The sequence below is a fragment of the Pyrus communis genome, chromosome 1 (genome assembly GCF_963583255.1).
Source record: "Pyrus communis chromosome 1, drPyrComm1.1, whole genome shotgun sequence".
In the NCBI taxonomy this organism is placed as follows: domain Eukaryota; kingdom Viridiplantae; phylum Streptophyta; class Magnoliopsida; order Rosales; family Rosaceae; genus Pyrus; species Pyrus communis.
Window position 1 is genome coordinate 12,809,084 of NC_084803.1, and position 24,413 is coordinate 12,833,496.

At 36.9% G+C, this 24,413-nt stretch overlaps 1 protein-coding gene and 1 pseudogene across 3 annotated transcripts; both read left to right on the top strand.

Annotated features, from left to right (window-relative positions):
* Nucleotides 1–1,582: 1,582 nt before the first annotated feature.
* Nucleotides 1,583–6,252, top strand: LOC137747449 (probable glutamate carboxypeptidase LAMP1; annotated as a pseudogene).
* An 11,350-nt stretch (nucleotides 6,253–17,602) lies between these two features.
* LOC137733590 (arginine--tRNA ligase, chloroplastic/mitochondrial-like) lies at nucleotides 17,603–23,613 on the top strand. Of its 3 annotated transcripts, none has more exons than XM_068472735.1 (18): nucleotides 17,603–17,729; nucleotides 18,153–18,227; nucleotides 18,423–18,559; nucleotides 18,719–18,794; nucleotides 18,907–19,008; nucleotides 19,134–19,349; nucleotides 19,708–19,788; nucleotides 19,949–20,032; nucleotides 20,172–20,276; nucleotides 21,009–21,187; nucleotides 21,361–21,445; nucleotides 21,654–21,840; nucleotides 21,995–22,052; nucleotides 22,375–22,444; nucleotides 22,576–22,665; nucleotides 22,771–22,839; nucleotides 22,962–23,063; nucleotides 23,350–23,613. In XM_068472735.1, exons 2-18 carry the CDS (start codon nucleotides 18,219–18,221, stop codon nucleotides 23,458–23,460), a joined length of 1,761 nt encoding a protein of 586 aa, XP_068328836.1. In that variant the 5' UTR covers nucleotides 17,603–17,729; nucleotides 18,153–18,218; the 3' UTR covers nucleotides 23,461–23,613. The 3 variants fall into 3 exon arrangements, with proteins under 3 accessions (XP_068328836.1, XP_068328831.1, XP_068328825.1); XM_068472730.1 differs by having other exon boundaries at nucleotides 17,604–17,729; nucleotides 18,138–18,227; XM_068472724.1 differs by having other exon boundaries at nucleotides 17,608–17,729; nucleotides 18,157–18,227.
* Nucleotides 23,614–24,413: the final 800 nt, after the last annotated feature.

Consider the following 24,413-nt stretch of genomic DNA (forward strand, 5'->3'; position numbering starts at 1 on the left):
ACCCCAAAATCCTCGTAACACTCTCTTCATATCCGATTCGCTATCAGACAATGCCTCCATATCCGACCACCTCTACACCCTCACCCGCCGGCCACACGTGGCTGGCCTTAAAGCCAACGACGAGGCTGCAGCTTATGTCCTCTTCATTTTCACTTCCTCCAGTATCAAATTCCACGTTGCCCCTTACCGTGTGGCCTTGACTTATCCGGCGTCACACTCCTTAACACTTGATTTGATTTTTACCACTTGCGCAAAAAGGGTTAAAATACTTAAAATACTTGCAAGAGAAACAAGATTATCGTAGCAAGGTCATTCTCCACTAGGATCATTTTAAATAAATTTATGCGAAACCAAATCTAGTCTAATTATTTAAACAAAGTTTTGAAAAAAAAGATGATTTAATGACCTAAATTAAGAAAAAACGAATTTAATTAAAAAAAAGTTAACAAAAATATGCAATATAAAAATGAAAAGGAAAAAGAGACAAATTTTTTTTTAAAATCAAAGTGAGAAAGCACTGAGGTTACGCCGTTACTTTAACAATCCTATGTAATTCTTCTAATTACTTATGAATTACACATGCATATTTTGAAGGTTAGGTTTTCCTAAAGTATGTCGTACTTGAAACCTCCAACATAGAGCGTATATCTAAAATGCAACCCGCCCGTGGTGTCCAGATCAAATGTGAACATGCAAAACTCATTACGTTGTGTAAAAACCTTTTGAAAAATCATGCAACCCATAAGATGTGGCATCCATCATAAGTGAAGTTATACATATTAACCACAAAAAGCCTTAATCAGTTTTAGGGACAACTTTCCGCCAAAATTGCATCAAATTACTTTTCTAAATATTCTAATGGTCACAAATCACTAAGACAAATAGATATTTTAAACCGGTGATTAAAAATTCAAAATCTGCATGCATAATATCATAAGCAAATTACAAAGAGGCTACATATTCTTTCTAAGGCTTGTGGCCTTACCCTAGCAAAGAGAATTAATTACGCATATTGATAATTAAAATCAAAACTATCTTTATTGAAATAGAAAAAGAATGAAAACTCCTTGAAAGTATAAGTCTTGGAATCTCTAAACTTTGGCCAAAATCCCTTCTCCGAAAATTGCATAAAAAGAGAGGAACTAGGGCCGACCACAGTGGCTTATTTATACAACATAGAAAGTTCATTCCTTGACATAGAATAAAACTAAGAAACCAAATAAATTAAAAACACAATCCTAAATTGATTAGGAAAATTTTCCTAGAATCTGTACAGCCATGTTTTGGACCCAAATCTCTTCCAAAATTGGGCCAAGATGGCTGGACTTAGAGCTTGAAATAATTTGAAAACTTCTCCAGAAGGCAACGAACCCAAAAGAGGTCATCTTAGGCAAAAAAAAATCGTAATTAAACCCAAAAACATTACTTTCCAGCAATGCGCATTACTTCTCTATTTAATTGCCAAAAAATAATGGCTTGGTAGAAAAAGCTGAAATTTTGACATGAACAAACTAAGGGCAAACGTCCACCAATTTGAATCACTTCAAAATTCATTTGTTTGATCACATTTTGCTCCAGAGAAATGGGACTGAATGTTTCGGGTTCGATTAACAAATTTCGGCTATAAGTCTCGAATTTTACTGTTAGCATCTATTATGATTTGAATGTGAGATCCACCTTAGCATGATTAGTTACTCCTTTGCCAAAACTTCGTAGATTAGTCATTCTGGGTATTCACATTCACCGGGATGCGTGGACATTTGGAGCTGTTGACCCAAATAGTGGCACTGCAGCACTGTTAGAGACTAGAGGTAATTGTGGATTTGAATTATGTATCGTCATCAAGTTCGTGCACAAGAAAGAAAACATAACAGAAGCTGCTTTTGATGTGTAACGTAGATTGCCCAAAGATTAGGGAAGCTGCAAAAAAAAAATTGGTGTAAACCTCGGCGTACATTTGTCTTGTGCAATTTGGCCTAACACTCGAACCATGGTTGCCCCTGAAAAAACAGGAAACATTGTGCTTTTAATTACTAATAAACAATTTTAAAATTGCAGGATGCCCAATGTACCATTCAATTTATGATGACTTTATATAGATGCAAAAATTTGTTGATCCAATGTTTCATAGGCATGTAACAGGTCAGCCTTAAGTTTAAATTCTACTTGCATGTAACATGTTTCATAGGCATCTCAGACAATTCTACTTGCATCCCCCTTGACAGTTTAAATTCAAGCACCTCGATTTAATTGATTGCTGTCGATCACAGTGGCAAGTGTATGGGGTCTGGTAGCTCTTTGGCTAGAGGATGCAGAATTTTTGCCTTTTGATGATCTCTCGTACGCAATGGAGCTACAAGTATGGCAAACATTTTCTTCTAATTAACCGCTACATTCACTTTTGAAACAATCAAATGTATTAGTTACGTGGAGAAACTTGTGATACAAAATAGTATATTGAAACTCTAAATGCCAGACATATAGAAGGACTTGGAAGATGATATTTCGGACATGAACATAAACTTAACTCCTCTGTTCAAATCCATTGATGAGCTCAAAAGAGCATCCACATAAATAAACAACCAGATAGAGGTACACTACAAAAAACACTTTGCACGACGCAGGTCCTTCGTCGCGCAAAGTCAAAAAACGTCGCGCAAAACTTAGCCCAACGCACCTTTGTCGTGCTCTAACCGTCGAGGCAAGGCAGTGACAGAAGGGTTTGCGGGACAAAAAAGAAACATTTGTCGCGCAAAGTAGCTTTGCATGACTTGTGTCCCTACATCGCGCAAAGTGGCTTAGGTGCCTTTGCACGACGTAGGTAGAATCTTCGTCGCGCGAACCCTTTTTTTTTGTTTTGGTCAAAAATATTATTTTTTAAATTTTTAATAAATATTGTAATTAAATTCTAAACAATAATTAATTAACCAAGGAAAAGTATTTAATTATAAAATATATGAAAATGTACATACAAGATGTCTGAACAAAAAAAAAGAAAAAACTACAAGTAGTCTTCTAGGTTTGATACATCAGGATACTGGGTATCGGCAGAATGAAGTGGCTCGGAGGTCGAAGGTGTAGCAAGATCAGGTACTGGTAGCGAGATTTGGAGGCTAAACATCTATATGGCTCGTACAAGGTCTCTCACATGCCCGACATAGGCCTTCATCTCCTTGCCCTGAGCCCTAATCTGCTCGCCCTGGGCCTTAATCTGCTCGTCATGGGCCCTAATCTGCTCGTCCTGGGCCCTTATCTGCTCACCCTGGACCGCAAGCTGACCCTTTAGGGTTGTTACTTCCTCCTTCAATGCACTGACCTCTGCTGTGTTCGATATAGAAGAATAGGCATCCGTTTCACGAACTCGCGCTTTCCCCATACACCGAACAACTTTGCCATGACAACGATCGAAGTTCTGATCCATGACATTAGTCAGGATCTGAAAACTTGCATCCTCAGGTATCGTGACGTCCTTGATCGGGGTCTCCAGGGGAAGCTACGATGTTGCTTCTTGGAGAACAGTAGTGCACTGTTCCACCACAGCAACCTGTAATGATAAAGAAAAAAACATATAATGTTTAATAACAGAATATAAATAATATTTGAACGATTCATACATATAAAAATAATAACAATTACATATACTTACATGAAGCTGTTTAACTATCTCATCACTAGGTCGAACGTAAACATCCTCGAACATGTTGATCTCTGGGAACTTAGAACCCTCCTGAAGAAAAAAACATTAAGAAAATTTTATTAATCAATAATAATAAATAAATTGTATAAAATTTCAAAATTAATATACTTTTATCTAACGTCGTGCCTCAAGTCTATACGAAAAGGGTTTCGAATCGGAATGGTGGAGAAGTGTCTTTGAGTCCCGAGCTATCTTGCCAGCAATGGATTTCTTCTGTTAAACACACAATATACATGTTAGTGCGACTATTTGAAATAAATTAATAAAGAAAGCTTAAAAAAATAACTAAAACAATAATAAATTATTATTAAAATATTATGTACATACCACAAATTTTGGGTCCGTAAAATGTTTACAGAGTCAGTCCTAATCCTTCGGCCGGTCTTGCAACTTGATTGGGCAACCATGTAGTTGAGCAAACTTCAGATCATCCCATAGCTTAAAATGCGTGTGAAGATTGTTCTTCCAATGTTTGTACCGAGTTGCTAAGGTCTCTTCTAAGTGGCCATGGTCTCGGGGGATATGTCCTCAAGATCAAAATTGACCTACGAATATGAAAAATAATAAAATAATAGTAAGAAATTTAATAATATTAAGGTAACATATTTTGGTTTTTAATATTTGTAAACAAAATTAAAAAAATGGTAAAGGCTAAAAATTAATATACTAACCGACAATTTGTCTTGCACCAGTTTCTTCGTCCCCTTGGGAATTTCTGCCCAAGACTCTCACTGCATAGGACAATTTTGTTTAATAACAACACCACAACTACTAGTGACACTGCTATGCTGCTGTGAGGTAGCCGCTCCACAATGTTGCAGGTCATACTCAATCTTGATCTTGGAGCTGGTCAGACGTACGCTCTATGCCTCATTCAACATTCGACTAGGCCCCCTGGTGTTTTTTTTAGCTGACCAAAAATAATTAAATGGTGAAATCCCTAAGCTTAAATTTGTACAGAAAATTCGACACAACCTCCCCTAATAGTATAGCATTTCCCAAAACCTTAAAACAGTAAAATAACAGTAATTCACAACCCCCATCACATTTTCACAATCCAGCAAATTTTCACCATCATAAAAATAATAATTTTAAAATGAAAAAAAATACAACATAGTGATCGAGAATTAGAAAACACTACCTGGCTGGGAGGCCTCACCCTCGACTTTGGATGCTGAGGAAGTGTGATTAGAAGGCTCCGGCTCGCGGCGGCGCCAGTAGGGCCGTCGTGCACTGAGCGGTTGAACCGACACTGATGACGTCAATGAGACGGGCACCTGGGACGCCGTAGGAGTAGCCTCAGTAAAGGGTGTAGGCTCCCCAATCAATGGAGCACTCACGCCTGGAGCAGTAGATGCTGATAATGCGGGAGGCTCATTAGTCACACTCCGACGATGAGTGATCAACCGCGACATCTATACACTTTTTGAACCATAAAATTATAACATTATAAACTAATCATTTCTTGCATTTGAAACTAATCAATTAGCAGCCAAAGTAATAAGTAGTTACCAACATTCTTAATTTCAAAACAAGAGGAACTACCTATCCATTTTCATAGCCAACAAAAAAAAAGTGCATCAAGTGAAAAAAAAAAAAAAAAAAAAAAGGTAATCCGACATTGGGATTACCAAACATTGTAATCAATCAAAGGTACCAAAACTTCATTAGACTAATTGATATGATCAAAGTATCGTACAAAAACAGTTTACTTCGTACAAGCCATTTAACCAGACACATGCCATAGAGACTAACTAGTAAACAGGTAGGAAGGTAAGAGAAGCAACTCCAAATGTTGTGCACCTTTGTAGGTGCACCTTTGTCGTGCAAAATAGCTTTGTGTGACGAATACCTTCGTCACGCAATGGCCGTTTGCGAGACATTTTGTGTTTAGTGTCGCGCAAACATGTTTTTGTACTAGTGGTATCGATCGAGTTTCCTATAAATCTTGATCAAACACTTTCATTTCATATGAATACAGAACCGAACCATGATTCTCCGGGAAATAGAACAAAATAAAGGTTGGCAGTTCATATGGAAGAAAGATCATTTGAAGGTGAGAGAGCTGAATGACAGACTAACGATGGCAGAGCCTGCATTTACAGATCAAGATGGACTATTTAATGCGTCGCGCAAGTTTTCGTCGCACAAACATGTTTTTGTACTAGTGTTGGAAGGTCATGCTATAAGCATTTGGTATGTTTCTTACAAATCGTCATGTAAATTTAACTAAAGTTGTATCCATTGTTCTTTCATTTGCGTTTGACGATCTCTCAAGAGCATTTTGTTTTCCTAACCCTGTGATCTCGGATTTTGATTGATACAAGATGGACTAATTAGTATAGTATTTTGGCAGATTTACGGGCCCTCAAAGCATGACGATTATGGATCGATATCCTTCCCTGGAATAGATGAAGGCATTGAAAAGTCGTGGAAATCTGCAACATGAAGTTTATGGGGTCTCCAGAGCTGTCAAACATGCCTCGCAAATCCTCAGTGGTGAACTAGCTAACATGACAACTTGTAGTCTCCTATACCAAGAAAATTTCGAATGATTGTTTGTGGACATCAGCAAACAAAAAAACTGCATGTATTTCCCTATTTAAATCAAACGCGTACGAATAAGAAATGTTGTTGTGTTCGATATGTTTGTCATTGAAAAAATTGCAAACATGTAGAAACTTGTTTGAGGAGAACATCATAGTTAGCTGCAAAGCTTTGTCTTCTTCAGTTAAACAGGTTAAATTCTATAAAGACAACACTTTTCTAATAATTATAATAAAAGATTGAACCTTTTATTTAATGGATTTGGATCCTCTCCTGAGCAGGGGGTCCGAATCCTCTTGACCTAATAACACGGACCGTTGAATTTTGATTAAACGGCTATAATTATTATAACTTTTAGAGGGGCTTCCTGTTTGTAGCCGTTAGATCAAAATCCAACGGTTCGTGTTATTAGGTCAGGAGCATTCAGACCCTTGCTCAGGAGAGGATCCAAAATCTTATTTGATGGTTTTGTTTCACAGATTGAACCTTTCCCAAGCATGTTCCGAAAAGAGAAAATTAGATTCTACCACTTCTTTTTCACATTTTTTAAACTAAACATTTGCAGGTTTGTAAGTTTTGATTTAACTTTTAAAATTTTAATTAGGGTGCTTTAATTTATGTCTACATCAGCAATTTCTAATTTAATTCATTTATCTGTTATTAATGTATTTTTCTCAAAGTAAACGGATATATACTCCTCATTTCCAGTTTATCCTTTAATATCACTTATTAATTCTGAATTATCTCCCTAAAAATCAGAGACCATGTTTTCTGCTTTTTTGTTTCTCTCACCCAGTTCATCAAAAGAGAGATGCAAGCGTGAAGACTTTTGCAGGGGAGAGAGAAAGAGATAGACATAGAATAACTAGTAAAAATAAGCTGAAATTTGTTAGGGGATATAGAGAGATTAGGTGTTCATAAACAACGATCTATTTTATTGGCTTATGAATGTTCTGCGATCTTTATATCCACCATTATTGAGTATGCACACATATTGCATCTTGTATCTCTTGACATGGATCACCACAATTTATTTTTCAAATAGAAACATACCGATGTCAAATTGAAACGTACCAATATCAAATTAAAACGTACCAAAGTTAAATTAAAACGTACCAATGTCAAATTAAATTGTACCATGCAATTTGAAACGTACTTGTGTTCAAGTGAAACGTAACCATTATAATATCTAAAAGGAAATTGAGTCAATCGAAGCGAACTTTCCAAACGTACCATGGTACGTGAAAAATTATGAAAATATCGATACAAAGTGTGGTAAAACAAAAGGCTTACGCTTTAGTGTTAATATACAGATTTGAAGATGTACAATATATCGTACCCCACCATCTTTGATGGCAATTTGACATTGGTGTGTGCTATCAATTAATACGGTGTGGAGTTGGAAGAAAAAGGTACGCAAGAAGCATAAGCAAATATCAAGTCGTTTTTTTAAATTGTAAAAGAATTTCTATTGAAATTGAATACTGAGTCATAACCACTACGGATTTTATAGCTAATTGGTAGAGTGCATATAATGGCAAATTGTGTAGTTTTGTATTATGTGGAACCTAAATTGCAGGAGGATGTTTAATCAAAATTCTAAAAGACATGGATGTTTAATCTCAAAATTTCAAAAGCTAAGCATCTGTATCAAAATGCCCTTTCTGAAAAGAAGGAAGTCAGGTGCTTCATTTAGGTTGTAAATTTTAGGGTAAATATCTGTTTACTACCCTCATGTTTCATGGTTTTCAACATTTAGTACATCAAATTTTTTTCGTCCCAGAGTTATGCCTAAAGTGTAAATTATGGGTTAGTCTCATACATCCATTAATTAAACTGTTAAGTCTCCCGTTGAGTGATAACGTGGCACCCATATGGACAATGACTGGGTATCACGTGTCCACGTGGATTTTTTTTCCTTTCTTTCTTCTCTTCAAAGGTGACGTGGATTTTTTCTCTCTCTCTCTTCTTCTTCTTCTTCTTCTTCTATTCCTTTCTCCTGAGAATCCTCCCCCCCCCCCGCCAATTTGCCTTTCTGGACCAACCCATTTTTCGTCCTTGACCCTAAAAATGGGCAAGTCGACGTCCTCCAGAAGCTTGAGAGGCAGGACCTTGTTGTCCACCTCCACGTCGAACTCGTATGCCACCGAATGCCCCACCTGCGCGTCTCTTAAATCGAACCTCGACACCTTCAGATCCTTCACTTTAAACCCTAATCCCTTCACAATGGCCTCCAAAAATCCTGCAAATCAACCAAATCTAGGGGTGGCGTAGGAGGGCAGAGCTTCGGCTCAGAAATCAGAGAGAGAGAGGACGGGACCGTGAAATTCGGATTGTTGGGGTTCCGCAGGCAGTCGGCTAGGTTGGCGCAGTGGATGAATTCGTAGACAACGAACATATGGTTGGAGACAACGCGAAAGAATAATTATTTAAAGAAAAGTTAAAAAAAAAAAAAAAAAAAAAAAAAAAAAAAAAAGCAAAACCCAGATCGTGGGTTTCGCAATTGGATAGAGAGAGGGAGAGGGATGAGTAGAAGGGATCCCTCGCTGAGGGTTTCGTAGTTGGGAGGCCATGTTGAGGGAGAGGGAGAGAGGTAGGGATTGTGGCCCGGGGTCTGGGTTTGTCCCTTTGGCGAAGGGTGCGGGTTCCGTTTTCAAGTTGTACACCCACCACCGCAAAGGTCCTGCCCGCTTCCGAAGTATGGGTTTATAGGCAACGGTATGGGCTGCACACAGAGAGGGAGAGAAAGACCTTGCAGACAGAGGGAGGTGGGGATTCTGGGGAGAAAGGAAGAGAAGAAAGGAAGAAGAATAAGAGAGAAAGAAAGAGAAAAAGAAAAAAAAAAATCCATGTCACCTCTGAACGGAAGAAAGAAAGAAAGAAAATCCACGTAGTCCCCTTAATGACACGTAGCCGCCAGTCATTGTCCACATGGACGCCACGTCATCACTTAACGGGAAACTTAACAGTTTGACTAACGGATGTATGAGACTGTTCCAAAATCTACACTTTATGTATGATTCTGGGATGAAAAAAAACTTAATGTATTAAATGTTCAAAACCATAAAATATGAGAATAGTAAACAGAAATTTACCCTAAATTTTATTAAAAATTTGACTTTTATGGGGACTGGCTAGAGACTATTGTTACATGTATTTGCTTAATACTTTTACTGTTTAATGGTTTGATGGACTAACAAAATAAGAGAATATCATATTTTATCAATATTGATCGTTAAATTGTGAATATATTAATTAGCATGCATGGATAGTAATCAAACGCGACTTATATGAAGCTACATATATAAATGAGTAATGTTAAAAAGATTAAAATTTTAAATTAAATAATGTGGTTGTTGATGATTAAATTATTAATTAAATATTAATAACATGCGTATTGTTTATTAATGACAAATCATTTAGTTTGTAAATTTAATTTTTAAGCATTATCCTGTATAAAATACAATGAAGCAAACATGCATAATCAATGTATGTGCAGAAAGTACTGCATGCACGCACGAAGGGGAAACAGCTCTTTCGTGTCATCCTTGCACATCAGTGGGTTCCGATGTCCCGTCAAATCCATCAAAACAAAAAACAAAATCAAACATTATTTTCGCCATGCTTTGTAAAAAAGTAATGGCCGTACGTGAAGAAAGAAACCATTCACGCATCGTCTCTCAACCTTTAAGCATCACATGCATGCGGTTCTTTCACCTTTCTTCTCGGGCAAAAGAAAAAAGATATTTCCCCTATTTCTTCTTCATGAAAAAAATAATAATAAATATGAGTTGAAAAGTTACTGTCACATCCCGGCCCGGGGATCATTTTTCGAGCCCGCTCCATCATCATAGCACGATATTGTCCGTTTTAGACTTACCATTTCCTCACGGTTTTGTTTTTGGGAACTCACGAGCAACTTCCCAGTGGGTCACCCATCCCGGAAGTGCTCTCACGCGCTACTCGCTTAACTTCGGAGTTCCCATGGAACCCGAAGCCAATGAACTCCCAAAAGGCCTCATGCTAGGTAGGGATGAGAATATACATATAAGGATCACTCCCTTGGGTGATGTGAGATGTCACAATCCACCCCCCTTAGGGGCCCGACGTCCTCGTCGGCACACCACGACCAGGGTTAAGTTCTGATACCAAATTGTCACATCCCGGCCCGGGACGGATCACTTCCCGGGCCTGCTCCACCACCGTAGCACGATATTGTCCGCTTTGGGCTTACCATTCCCTCACAGTTTTATTTTTGGGAACTCACGAGCAACTTCTCAGCATCTTGGAAGTGCTCTCACGCGCTACTCGCTTAACTTCGAAGTTCCCATGGAACCCGAAGCCAGTGAGCTCCCAAAAGGCCTCATGTTAGGTAGGGATAAGAATATACATATAAGTATCATTCCCTGAGTGATGTGGGATGTCACAGTTACACCCACAACCACTGATGTGGGCAGTAAAATATTTTTTTGGTCGAAACAATATTCAGCTCCTCTTCAGCTTTTATGCTGTAAGTTTTTTAATTTTATCTGATTTGTTGTAATCTTAATTTTCTGGGTACATAATTTGGGGGTTACTTTTCTCTTGACAGAAGAAAGACAAGGGTAAATGTTTTGGGTTATTTTCTTCTGGCAGGCAATATAATGAAGTTTCTCATCCCTCCCCCCTATAAAAGGAAGCAACCCTCCAGCCCTAAACCCAGCCCCATTCGATAGTCTCTCTCTCTCCTCCCTGTCTCTCTTTTCTTGTAACTGAAACTCATCATCTAACAAAAGAAGTCGTCCTACGTTAGCTGCTACCATGGACGGTGACATGCATGCATATGCGACGTGCATGTAATGTGATAGTATTATGTATTTGTAAATAGTTTAATTAAAGGAATCAATTAAATTAAGGGGAAAAATAGTAGAGCTTAATGGATTTTAGTTGGATTGGTTTTAGCCCTAAAGGACCTAAACCCTAAAGTAAAATAATACTAGCTAAATTGGTTAGGTTTTCATCATGGATTCTCTCCCCTTCCTCCCCTTCTCTCATTTTTTTTCCTTCTTCTTTCTCTCTCTACTTTTTATTTCTTTTACTTTCTACAAAAATAAAATTTTGAACATTCAAACAGTAGAGAGTGAAAAAAAAAGAAAAATAAGAGGAAAGAAAATCTTATCTTTCATCATCATCTTAGTAGATGAGACTATTTACTGCATTATTTACTGTTTGAGTATTTACTGCATCATTTCGTTTTTCTCTCTCTCTCTCTCTTGCACACTTGTGTTTTTTGAGACGTTTATTTTTTGTATGTTTTTTTATTTTTTTCAATTTTTATGTTTTTTTTCTTGTATTAGAAATTCCTACATCCAAATTATACAGAGTGATCATCGCCCTCCCCATTCATTGCCGCAAGGGTCAAGTTGGAATCCCCTTCGAAAAAATCCCCGAGCTGCATGAAACTATTTCCTGAGCAAATTGCAAGAATTCACCACTACAGTTGCTAATAATCACCCCAACGCCACCTTTCCTCGATCTCTCATCTCAAGCAGCATCGAAGTTACACTTTAAGAAACCTGTGTCAGGAGAAGACCACTTTTGTACGGTTTGCATCGATACCATTTTGCTAGGGGAGTGATAGTGTCTAAAAGCAAGCATCCATTCCTCTGCTCTCATAGCCATATCACGCGGATGATTGATTGTACCTTTCTACAAAAGATCATTACGAGCTCTCCAAATGCTCCATATAGTTGTCAACACCAAGTCAAAAGTCAACTTGGCGGAATCATGAGCAAGCTTAGTTACCCAATCTCTGAAACATACTGATGAATTATTAAACAAGAAACTTAATTAACAAATCTCATCACTTGAAATCCCATCATTTTTTTTTCTTATATTATTTTATTTTCTTTTGGTTTCTATATTACAAATTTAAAAAATGATGGGATTTCAAGTGATGAGATTTGTTAAGTTGTTTGAATAGTATATTTTGGTTGTAGAGTTTGAATGTGAAAGTTTCTAATACAAGAAAACAAAACACATAAATTGAAAGGAAAAAAATACCATAAAAAAGCGTCTGAAAAAAAAACATGGGCACTCGCGAAATGAAAACAACGACGCAAGTGTGCAAGAGAGTGCAAGAGAGTGAGAGAGGAATTTGCAAGTAGCATCACAATATGCAGCTTGAGAAGAATGTCAACTTCCCACATTCAATTGAATGTTGCAAATGAAAACCAGCAGTTGCGAGAGTGTACGTATTAGATGACTACATAAATCTAGCTAGCAGCCTAACATATAGCTCGAGAAGCAGACAGCTTTACTTTAATCGATCCTTCACATAGCCTAAGATCGATGCAAATCCAGGCGGCAATTAGCACTGTATCAGTAGTATCATTTTGCAAATTATAGAGTGATATTGAAACTGAAATTAGGAGGCTCAAAACAAGGAAGATTAAACACGTGCATGATGGCACGTCCTTTTCCAACAATGTCACAAAACAATAGCAAACACAACATTCTAAGGCACCTTATGCTGGAAAGTACATTTTCTTTTCAGATTGAATAAAAACCAATCATCAAAAGACAAGGGCTCCAAAGTTTCAGAACTTGAAGGACAACAAGGTTCTAATTTCAACACTTCGAATTTGACTGGAAAATAACATGTTGGATCGGATTCTTAAAAAATATAAGAAGAAATAAAATATAGAACCGTAATTTAAAAGAAAATAAATGTTATCAATTGAATTCTGAGTAGAATTTACAGTGCAAATGGAAAACAAGCATTCAATGTCTCTATTACGATGGTTACAACACTTTTCGTCCACCATCATATTTTGTAAACCAGTTCGATTCCAAGCAGAATGGTTGTTGCTTCACAGTCCTCCGAAGAACCGACAACCTGCACGGTTTTAGAATGCAATTGATGAAGATAAATTAAGATTGTTGTGATGGTTTTCAACAAAACCTCAAGCATATTCACCAAAACCAAATTTCATGTATGTGAAACGCATTTACGATTTTCCTCGGAAGGTAAGGCAAATGAACAACAACTCCGTTTACTTCATTCTACAATCAAGTAGAAAGTTTCATAAGGCTCTGTGTCTTTGCTTCTACACAATCATCATACCCCATCGTTGAGTTTGTAGTTGGCTTTCGGTTCACCCCCAGATATGTGACATTACTGAGTACTCATCACGGATGTACCTAGCAATTGGAGTAGAATTTTTTTGGTGAAGACTTCTAATAAAAATTGTATAGGTATTCCTACAAAACATTCGGCAACAGATTGGCGCAGGTCTCCTCCACGTTCTGAAAAGTGAAGGGGAAAAACACAACTGCGAGTTCCACACATATCGCAGCAGTAATCACGAAGACTCAAGCTAAAGACGCAAGGAAGGCAACAAGCACAAAAAGGAGTGGTCAACTGAGAATTTAACTCCAACATATTTTTCAATAGCAAAGAAACAAATTCATAGTAGGTAGGACATTTTTAAGAGTATGTCAACTGCAATCACTAAAACAACGAGCTGGAAAATGTAGCATCACTTAACATTATAGATACAAAGTTGCATACTTAATTAAAGTCCCGTTCTACGAACAATCTACAGGATGGACTAAGCATGCAATTATTCATATACATTCTCTTCTCAAGTTGTTTCTATAATCTGGATATCATGGAGTTTTCACGCTCCGGAAGAGAAAAATCTGTGGCACTAGTCACAGTTTATATGCTCTCGTAAAATTCTATCCCACCCCATTCATTACGAACACGACAAAAATAATTATTACAATTTTCAACAAGGAAAAACTTATAATGTTCAGGCAGCTTACTTTGCAGCACCGTAACCAAAAGCCTCCGCAGTTTGATCGAGCTCCTGGTCAGTCCACTCTTCACCCTTACCTGATTATGATTTAAAGAAATCATTACCCACTTGAACATAGGTCAAAGGATATCATACACGTTCAATAAGAACATTTTGCTACGATCCTTGGCTTCGTCAAGCAGATCAATCAATCGGACCACCTCACTTGGCTCCATCTTCTCCAAAGCCAAGACCGAAACCAACATGGGTAATTTTTGGTTTCAAGGCACCATCAGTTGGGTAACCTGAATGTTTAGCTGCCTGAAACAAAACACCAAATTAAGTTCATCCATATCTGCATCGTAACCCTAAAATAATTATAACAAGAACATAGACCGGAAAATGCACAAACACCACAAATCAGGGTATGCAGAGACAGGTCACAGCTTTAGCAACGTACCTTCAGAAGCATATCAAAATGCTGTTGCTGGCCAACATCGGTAACATATATGATCCAATCAGCTTTCTCATCATTAAGGCGATACCAGTGCAACACATTGCAAGTAGAAACATCAGTAAGAATGAAAACTTACTCTCAAATTTTCCAGTGCAAGCAACAACACCGGCTCTACATCAAACAGTTTTCACCAACTCTCGCTTTACATTCACCAAATTTTCTTCTTCCTGAGCCGGAAAACAAGAGTCACAAAATCAGATACAACTCCAAAGGCCCAATGATTAAACACTCAAACCAACACTCACACGGACAAACACACAAAAATAAATATAACCCACATTTGATCTCTAGATGACTACCAAGAGGTGTAACTTATAGCCGCCATCGTTGATACCGAGTGCGCCTTTGCTGCAAAAACAAGCTTTCTAGATGCTGCTTTCTGTAATTCTGTGTAGTTTCACAATGACTACAGTAAGTTGCAATAAAAGCTATGAATTTCGGAAATCAAATCAGCATAAACCCAAAAAGAACTAAAAAAAATTGGAATAATCAGCAAACAAAAAGTACAAAAACTGAATTTGCATTCATGAAATTATGTTTGGTTATTGAGAAGATTACTAAAGCAAAAAGAAACATGGTAAAAAGCTACAATTATATTTATATATAATCTGGTGATCAATCTCAAATTACTAATCAAGAAACTCCTGAAATAACACGCGCGACGGCGATTTGTTTGTGTTTCAATATATTACATACAATGTTGGTTGTTAATTTAATTTGTATTTTCATCATATTCGACTAGACTTTATCGGGCATGTTTTTGGAAAATTTCGCAAGTAAATTTGTCAAGTAGTCGTTAATTTCGACTTTGTTTTAATATCATCCTAATTTCTTGCCACACCCTCACGCATGTGGCAATTTTTAATTTAATTTTACGTGTTTACTTTGCTCTTTAATTTTGTTCTAAATATTTTTTACTTTTATATTTTAAAAATTTAAAGAAAAAATTGCCAACTACGTGGTAATTTATTATGTTATGTTGGATTTTTTTTAATTAAATATTTAATTTAAGAACTTAATCAAGGAAATGTACTTTCGGGATTCACCCTTCCTCCTCAATTTGCAGTCTTGGTTCCAAATTTCGCTACCCCGACTTACTCAAAATCCCTGAAATCCCAAAACCCAATTTCCTCCTGCCAAAGAAATCGCCATCACCCTTCAACCACAAAAAAATTCCCGACAAAATTCGGAACAGAAGGTCCTACTCGGATTTTTCATCTCTTGGAAGGCAATTTTTGGAGTTGTTACTGTCATTACCGTACTCATTGAAGAGAGGGCAAGTAGATTCACTTGTGTTACAGTCATTTTATTGCTCATTTTTCTTTTCTTGATTCATTACTTTGTATAATGTTGTATACGTTTCTATTCTCTCCTTTTCTACCTTTCACAATTACTTCCATTATCTGCTTTGATAAGTTCTGAGAGAGAAGCAATGAGAATAGGCTCAGTAATGCTTATGATCGAGTTATGGCTAGCAAAGTGGATTTGATCATAAAATTCAGAGGTGTTAGCTCGTATATTAAATTCAGTATACGTATTCTTGGAATAATGATCCTAGTTCCTATATGTGCATAATTACGGTAGATATGTTCGGAGTTATGCCCTAAATTATAATTTATGTAATAATTCTATATTTATTAATTAATTAATTAATATAAAAGTAATTTTTATTCAATTATAAGTTTAGTTTTATATTAATAGAAATATTGTACCATGAATGAGTCCATAGGACTTAAGGTATGGAAGCAATCCCGAGGAGTTTGCTGGAGGCGTTTTAGGATGCATTTTCTCTTGATGCTTAGATTTCAAATTTCAATAAAAAAAACGCATAAACGAAGCTTACCCAATTGTTCATTGGTCCTCTAGACAAGGGTTTTGTGGTAACAGGCGATGACGTTGGCTATATACGCAACCTTATTGCTGGTGAACTCGTCATTGGCTTTGGGCTCCATCACGGCAAGGCACATGCTATGCACCGTCTGTTTCTCTTGGCTGCCTTTGTGGTCTTCGACAAATTTTTCGATCAAATCCTAGTCGAAGGTGCTGGTTACAACCGAAGGCAGAGGCTCCCCAACCACAACCAAATTTGTAATGTTGAAAGAGCAAACGATCAAGAGTTAGACGAGCTGCAATACATAGGAGGAGGGGAGAAAGAGTCAGATCGCAGTCGGCGGTGCTGGTTATAACCGGAGGCAGAGGCTCTCCAACCACAACCAAATTTGTAATGTTGAAAAAGCAAACGATCAAGAGTTAGACGAGCTGCAACACAGGAGGAGTGAAGAGTTTGGAGAGAGAGTGGGTACCGCGCTTGCCACATTAGCAGTTAATAAATAAATTGGCATATAAGAAGGAGGAGGTATGATATTGTAATGAATTCAAAAGTTAATGTATAACATTACAATGTTCAAAAGACGATATATGAGTTTGTTATGAGACCTAAAATTGAGGTGGTAAAATATAATTTACCCTTTTATTTATTGTCTGTGGGTGCATGGAGGTTTTTGATTGGTTAGAGACAATCAGATAAGGACAACTAAATGTTGTATTTACGCTTCATTTGAAACTGTTTCCTTAAAAAAAAAAAATTGTTTATAAGCATTTTCACTAAAAACGCTTCTATTAGACGTAAATTCGTAAAAATTAAAGTGCTCTTGAAATGCTTTTTAGAAGAAGCAGTAATAGGTTTACCTCCAAAAGTATATCTAACTTGTTCTCCCAAACATGGTTAAAAATGCTTGTGATGATCTAAAAGTGCTTAGTTGATTAAAAAACCACAAAAATTGTACTTGGGCTACAAGCATAAACAAAAATACATCTGAACTTGGGCTTTTCTAGGGTCGCAGTGTACTCCAAGTCCAATTTCAAAGTCCACGCTCTAAATTTCAGTCCAAGCAGCTTTACTTGCCAAAGCCCATTCAACCTGTGGGACCACAATCTACTGTTTACTGACTTGGCAGCGTCTCATTGGCCAAGCAAAGGGACCTTTTCCTCCCAACTTGTAAAAATTCGGCAACAAAGAAGACGAATATATAAACAGTAACGCAGAAAATATTCGAGGGAAAAAAAAAAGAAAAAAAAAAAAAAAGGAGTAATATGTTAGGTACCCACTTAAACCTGATTGCGCCGATTTCTCCTTCCCTCTGTCGACTCTCTTGCCTCCACCCCTCTCCTTCCCTCCCCGTCACCGGTGAGACCTCTTCTCTCTCTCTCTCTCTCTATCTCTCTCTCTCTATCTCTCTCTCTCTCTCTCTCTCTCTCTCTCTCTCTCTCTCTCTCTCTCTCTCTTGTTTCTATGTATGCGGGCAATGACAATATATGTCTCTGTGTGTATAAATAAATAAATATATATAGGTATATGTAAAGATTGATTCTTTCAGAAAAAACATATGTAAAGATTGATGCTTTTTTGTTTATTCTACTCTTTCATAAGTTCATGAATGCTGAACCCAGTTTTTTGCTTATATTTTTGTAATTATCACAAGATTTATGCTTTTAATGTTTTTAATTAACCCAATTTTTCTTTGGTTTTTTTGGGTTTTCATTAATTTGATATGAGAAGTTCGAAATTCATAGCTTTTGTTGTAATTTGATGTAGTCATTGTGAAACTAGACAGACTTATTGAAGGTAGCATCTAGAAAGCTTATTTTTGCAGCAAAGTCCCACTCAGTATCGACAATGGCAACTGTAAGTTATTCTTTTTACTCATAACTTTTACTTTTTACCAATTTTGCTTAGCATTTTTGTGTGTGTGTTTGTCTGTGAGAATATTCTTGCAATGTGTAGCTTGTGGTGCCGCTATTATGTTTTGAGCAGTAATCGAATTTTCAGGACAGTTTAGCTGTATACTTGTGTCTGATTTGTGGCTGTTTTTTGGCTCAGGAAGAAGAGAATGTGGGAAATGCAAGGCAACAGTTGGCAAAACTGTTTGAAGTATCGCTCAGGAGAATAGTCCCTGACGAGCAAGATGTCGCGCCAGTGATTGCTGCTTCAACTGGGAAGTTTGGCGATTATCAATGGTACATTATAGTCTTAAATTCTAAATTGTAAACATTAGATTTATTTTTCAACTGTAAATAATCTATATTATTTGTTTCTGTCAATTGAAAGATATTTCAATTTGTAAGTCATGCTTTGTATGTACTTCTATTTGATGGGTAAGTCCTTCTTTGGTGCAGTAACAATGCCATGGGTCTATGGTCTAAAATAAAGGGAAAGGGGAGTGAGTTCAGGGGTCCTCCATCTGTTGGGCAGGTGCTAACGTTCACCTTTCCTTTACTTCTCTACATTGAACTTAGATAGTTAGGGTTTCTATTTAGGCCTTGAGTTGATAGCATTGAATAATGGCTGGGGTTTCATTTTATAGGCAATCATGAAAAATCTTCCTGATTCGGAGATCATAGAATCTTGTTCTGTAGCAGGACCTGGATTTGTGAATGTTGTCTTGTCAAAGAAATGGTTGGCTAAGGTATTGTTTGAGCTTTTATGTGACTGTAAATTATACTAAATAACTTATTTATTCAATTTTTTTGGTGTGGGCGGATATAAAGTTCTTACTTTGTTGGACTTAACTGTGAATAATTGTTGGTGCAGAGAATACAAAAGATGCTTATTGATGGTATCGAGAAATGGGCGCCACAGCTACCGATCAAAAGGGCTGTGGTTGACTTTTCCTCGCCTAATATAGCTAAAGAAATGCATGTGGGTCACCTAAGGTCAACTATTATTGGGGATATGCTAGCCCGTATTCTCGAGTTTTCAAATGTTGAAGTTCTTCGACGAAATCATGTTGGTGACTGGGGGACACAGGTGATGTATTCATTTTAGGTAATGCAGTTTGATAGCATGTGTAACTAATTCAGATTCCAAGAGAAAAAAATTGCTAAACTTAGACATTTCAAGTTTCCCCACCATCTAACATTTGGCACTTGCCTTTCCTATATACGCATCCAGTCACACAGACACATGTTATGTTCATATACACGCATCTAGGTGTTTTTATACCCTTCATTAGTGTAACTATCACAACCTTCTGAAGCTGGGAATACAACCAGTAGGTAGAGTATTATTATGTCTTTCTAGCTCATCGTTCAATATGCTTGGTAGAGAAGCACTCATTTTTTCCATCACTAAGATGTGGCTCAAGTAAGTTCTGTGTCTATTGCAGTTCGGTATGTTGATTGAGTTCCTTTTTGAAAAGTTCCCAAACATAGAAGATGTTAATGAATCGGCTATTGGTGATCTACAGGTTAGTGAAAGTTCTCTCCTTACATTTTAGTCATTTAAATGCTTACACTGTATTATTTTATCGTGTGCATTCTTGTTTGGTAAACTTCCTTTGACATGATGAATCAGAAAATAAAGTGAAAATGATTGTTAGTGACTTTAAACGAATGGTGTTTTGTTAGGCATTCTATAAAGCATCAAAACAGAGATTCGATGATGATCCTGCTTTTAAGGAGAGAGCACAACGGGCAGTGGTTTCCCTTCAGGTGAGTTATGCATTTTTAGATGTACATAGAACACGAGGTTGATCTCTCTATCCATGATGTTAGTAAAAATTCAAAAGTATGGGAGAATGTCTTTTGTGTTTCTCTTCATAACTTGGTTGTGATTCAACTCAATTTGCAGGGTGGAGAACCCAAGTACAGAAATGCATGGCTGAAAATCTGTGAAATCAGCCGTAAAGAATTTCACAAGGTCTATGAACGCCTTGGAGTTCATTTAGAGGAAAAGGTATGTTCTAACTTCGCAGGATATTCTATTGGCAGGCTATTGATATTCTTGTATCCCTTTGAATAAGAAACAACAAGTTTACTGAAATTAGATGCAAAGTAAAAAATATGAGACGACCATGTCTCTCCTTTGCATACGGAAGCTTTTATAATAGCACTTCATCTTTTGCAAGTAAGCTTTTCTAATGAGTGAGACATTTGAAGATTAAGTACTATTGCTTTCCTCCTAGATTGTGCACTACAGGAAAACCTGGTTTGGTCCAGCAAGTTGGTTGGTACTTGTAGTACTACGTGATTTCAAGTTACAACAAGATGATGCCATATTGAAACATTATTATTGCAAGACACTAAAGATGAATTTGGTTTATATTTTGATTGGCCAATAGCTGTGATGAGAATAATATTTTAAAGTTTGCCCTTAGCTGTGCATATTTGCATATGCAATGTTGATCATAAAGTGTGCATTGCTTCTGCTATTGTATACAATCTACTTGTGATATAATGTTTTTACTTTCGTGGCCTGTGATCTTAATGTTTACTTTTGTGCCCTGAATTATTGAAAACATTGGAGTCATTTATATTGAAAAGTGGTTGAAATGCAACATGGATTATTTTTTGTTTGTATTAACTGTATATAGTATAGAATATTTGTTGGATTTAATTTTTCATCTTTAGTTGCTGAGAGTAAGCAGTAAAGTCATATATGTTCGTTTTTACTTTTTGTTTTTGACAGGGAGAGAGTTTTTATAACCCATATATTCCTGGGGTTTTAAAAGAATTGAGTGATAAAGGCTTAATTGAGGAAAGCCAGGGTGCTCGTGTAATCTTTCTGGAAGGGTTTAACATCCCTCTTATTGTTGTCAAGAGCGATGGTGGTTTCAACTATGCTTCAACTGATTTAGCAGCTCTTTGGTATGGTCTTTTTTTTTTGATAATTTTCATGGATGTTTTGGTTTTATGAGTCAAAGCAATTACGTTGTGGCCAGTTACTATAGTTCTTCATGATCTTCATACTGTGCCCCTTTGAGAGTAAGTTGTCATTCTTAGTTTCTTACTGACGGTTCTACCTGCAATGTGTTGTATAGGTATCGCCTTAATGAGGAGAAAGCAGATTGGATCATATATGTTACTGATGTTGGCCAGCAGCAGCATTTTAATATGTTTTTTGAGGTATGTTGCTAAAACTGTGACCTGTCTCTGCATACCCTGATTTGTGGTGTTTCGTTCATTTTCTGGTCTATGTTATTGTTGTAATTATTTATCGCGTAGCATAAATCTTCTTATGTGGTTTCAAGTACATGTTCTCGCTTCTAAGGCTTACGGTAATAGTAATACGATGCAATTATATGGTTGGACATAATTTGATGTTTTGTTTCAGGCAGCTAAACGTGCAGGTTGGCTCCCAACTGATGGCGCCTTGAAACCAAAGGTTACCCATGTTGGTTTTGGTCTTGTTCTGGGAGAAGATGGAAAACGCTTTCGTACTCGCTCTAGTGAGGTGGTCCGATTGGTTGATTTGCTTGATGAAGCCAAGGATCGTAGCAAAAAGGTTCTTGTTGAACGTGGTATGATATCCTATGACCTATGTTCGAACATATTCTGAAGGGATGTAGAACATATCCTGAAGGGAATTGTATTTATCATCTTAGCATAGATTAGTATTCCGTATCTCCTAACCTCTAAATCTTCTCAAGTGGGTAATTTTGTTTTAAAATTCAGGCTGGACTGAGCAGGAACTTAATCAAATTGCTGAGGCTGTTGGTTACGGTGCTGTTAAGTAAGCTGCCTAAACTTTTTTAAGTTTCTCCTGGTTATGTTGTAATTATTATCTTCATAATGGATGGGGTGGGATAGCCTAGGTAAATTTTACGATAACGTATAAACTGTGACTACTGCCCCAGATTTTCTGCATCCTGAACGTGAATGGATATATCAATGTAATATTTCTTGAAGAACCTTAGGAATGGTTAAAAACTCCATGGTATCCATTTACAAAAACAATTAGAGAGAATGTATACGAATAATTGCATACTTAGTCCAGCCTGTAGATTGTTCCTAGAATGGGACTTAATTCTTTTATATTCTTAATGTTTTGACAGGTATGCTGATCTGAAGAACAATAGATTAACCAATTACACGTTTGATTTTGATCAAATGCTAAGTGATAAGGTGCGTCAACTAGTATTTGGCAAAGGCTTTGCATTAAGATTGTTCCTGACTTGTTCTAATTACTTGTCCTATATGTATTAAACTATGTTACTAATGCTTTCTGTCCTACGGTTCGGAAACTACCTGAGCAGGGAAACACTGCTGTTTACTTACTCTATGCTCATGCTCGGATCTGTTCCATAATAAGGAAATCTGGCAAAAACATAGACGAATTGAAACAAGTAAGTTCAGCTGCATTTTTCCACATTGTTACCTGCGCTTATTTATTCCTATTCGCCACTGGAAACTGGTGGATGGGTTCTGATTTTATTTTTTATTTGAAACAGACGGGGGAAATCGTGTTGGATCATGACGGTGAGCGTGAATTGGGGCTTCATTTGCTACAGTTTTCAGAGGTAGGTGCATGCAATAATTGAACTGATTGTTGTCTTCCTCGTGTCCTTAGCTCGAGTCTTCGTTGATTACTGCTGTAATGCATGTGGAATTCAGATTTGTATTTTTCCTTTTCACTTTTCAGAACGTGGAGGAGACCTGCACTAATCTATTGCCGAATGTTTTGTGTGAATACCTATACAATTTATCAGAAGTCTTCACCAAAAAATTCTACTCCAATTGCCAGGTACACCCGTCTTTGTTTGTCTCATGCTTTATGCTGATGAGTATTGATAATGTCACATTTCTGGGATGAACCGAAGCCAACTTTAAACTCAACGATGGATCATTATTTAGCACCGATACCTGAGAGCCTTCTGCTTAATAATGGAATGAAGTAACCAAATCGCTGTTCATTTGGCTTGCCTCACTAGGCTAGGAAAACAGTACATGCCTAAGCATATACAATGAAATTTTGTTGAATACAATCCTGACAATCTTATTCATCTTCATTGCGTTCTAAAACTTTGCAGGTTGTCGGGTCTCCTGAGGAAACGAGCAGGCTCTTGCTCTGTGAAGCAACAGCCATTGTGATGAGGAAATGTTTTAATCTGCTCGGTATCGAACCGGTTTACAAGATATGATGGACCAAAATAGTGTTGTAACCATCTTAGTTAACGGGGATATTTGAATGCCGCTTTTCCGTTTGCACTGTAAAATTGTAATCAGATCATCAGTTGATAACATTTTTGGTTTCAGAGTTCAAAATTTGAAAAGAAAAAGGACCGAGTGTTGAATTGGAATTTTCTTCTCACACACGACTTGTCGTTTCGTATCTCACCAGAAAAATACAGCAAAACGACATCATTTGTAATTTCGTATAAAAATAGATAAAAATCGTAGGCTGTGATTGATTTGGTGTCACATCTCAGTTTCGACTCCGTCGTAGCACGATATTGTTCTCTGTGGGCTTATCATTCCCTCAAGGATTTGTTTTTGGGTTCCGGCACGAGAACTTCTCAAGGGGGTCACCCATCCTACTATTGCTCATGCTTGCTTAATTTTGAAATTCCGATGGAATCCGAAGTCAATGAGTTTCCAAAAAACCTCATGCTATAGGGAGGGGAGCATATACATATAAGACACATCATCCCTTTTCCTTTGGTTGATGTGGGATCTTACATTTGGTACGAATCATGTGACTTCCATAATTAAATCTTTGCATTAAGGTTCATGCTTCCTTTTTTTTTTCTTTTAATTTCTCTTATTACTTTGTGTAGTTCGATTTTTATTTGATTTGTTCAATTTAAAAACTGCGAAAATAAAAGAGCGTAAGATTTGAAAATAAAAAATTAAAAAAAAAGCATAAGCATTACTTCTTTAAACCCACCAAAAAAAAAATATCAGACGAACTATTGAGTTGTTTGACAAGGAAGCATAGAAATGAGAGAGAATCAGAGAATTCATAACATAAAAAATAGGGTAATTATACAAAATGGTTCATGAGATTTGCATGATCAATAGAAATGATCTCTGAGATTGAAAATCAATAGAAATGGTCCCTAAGATTGTCCACCATCCATGATTTTGGTCATTT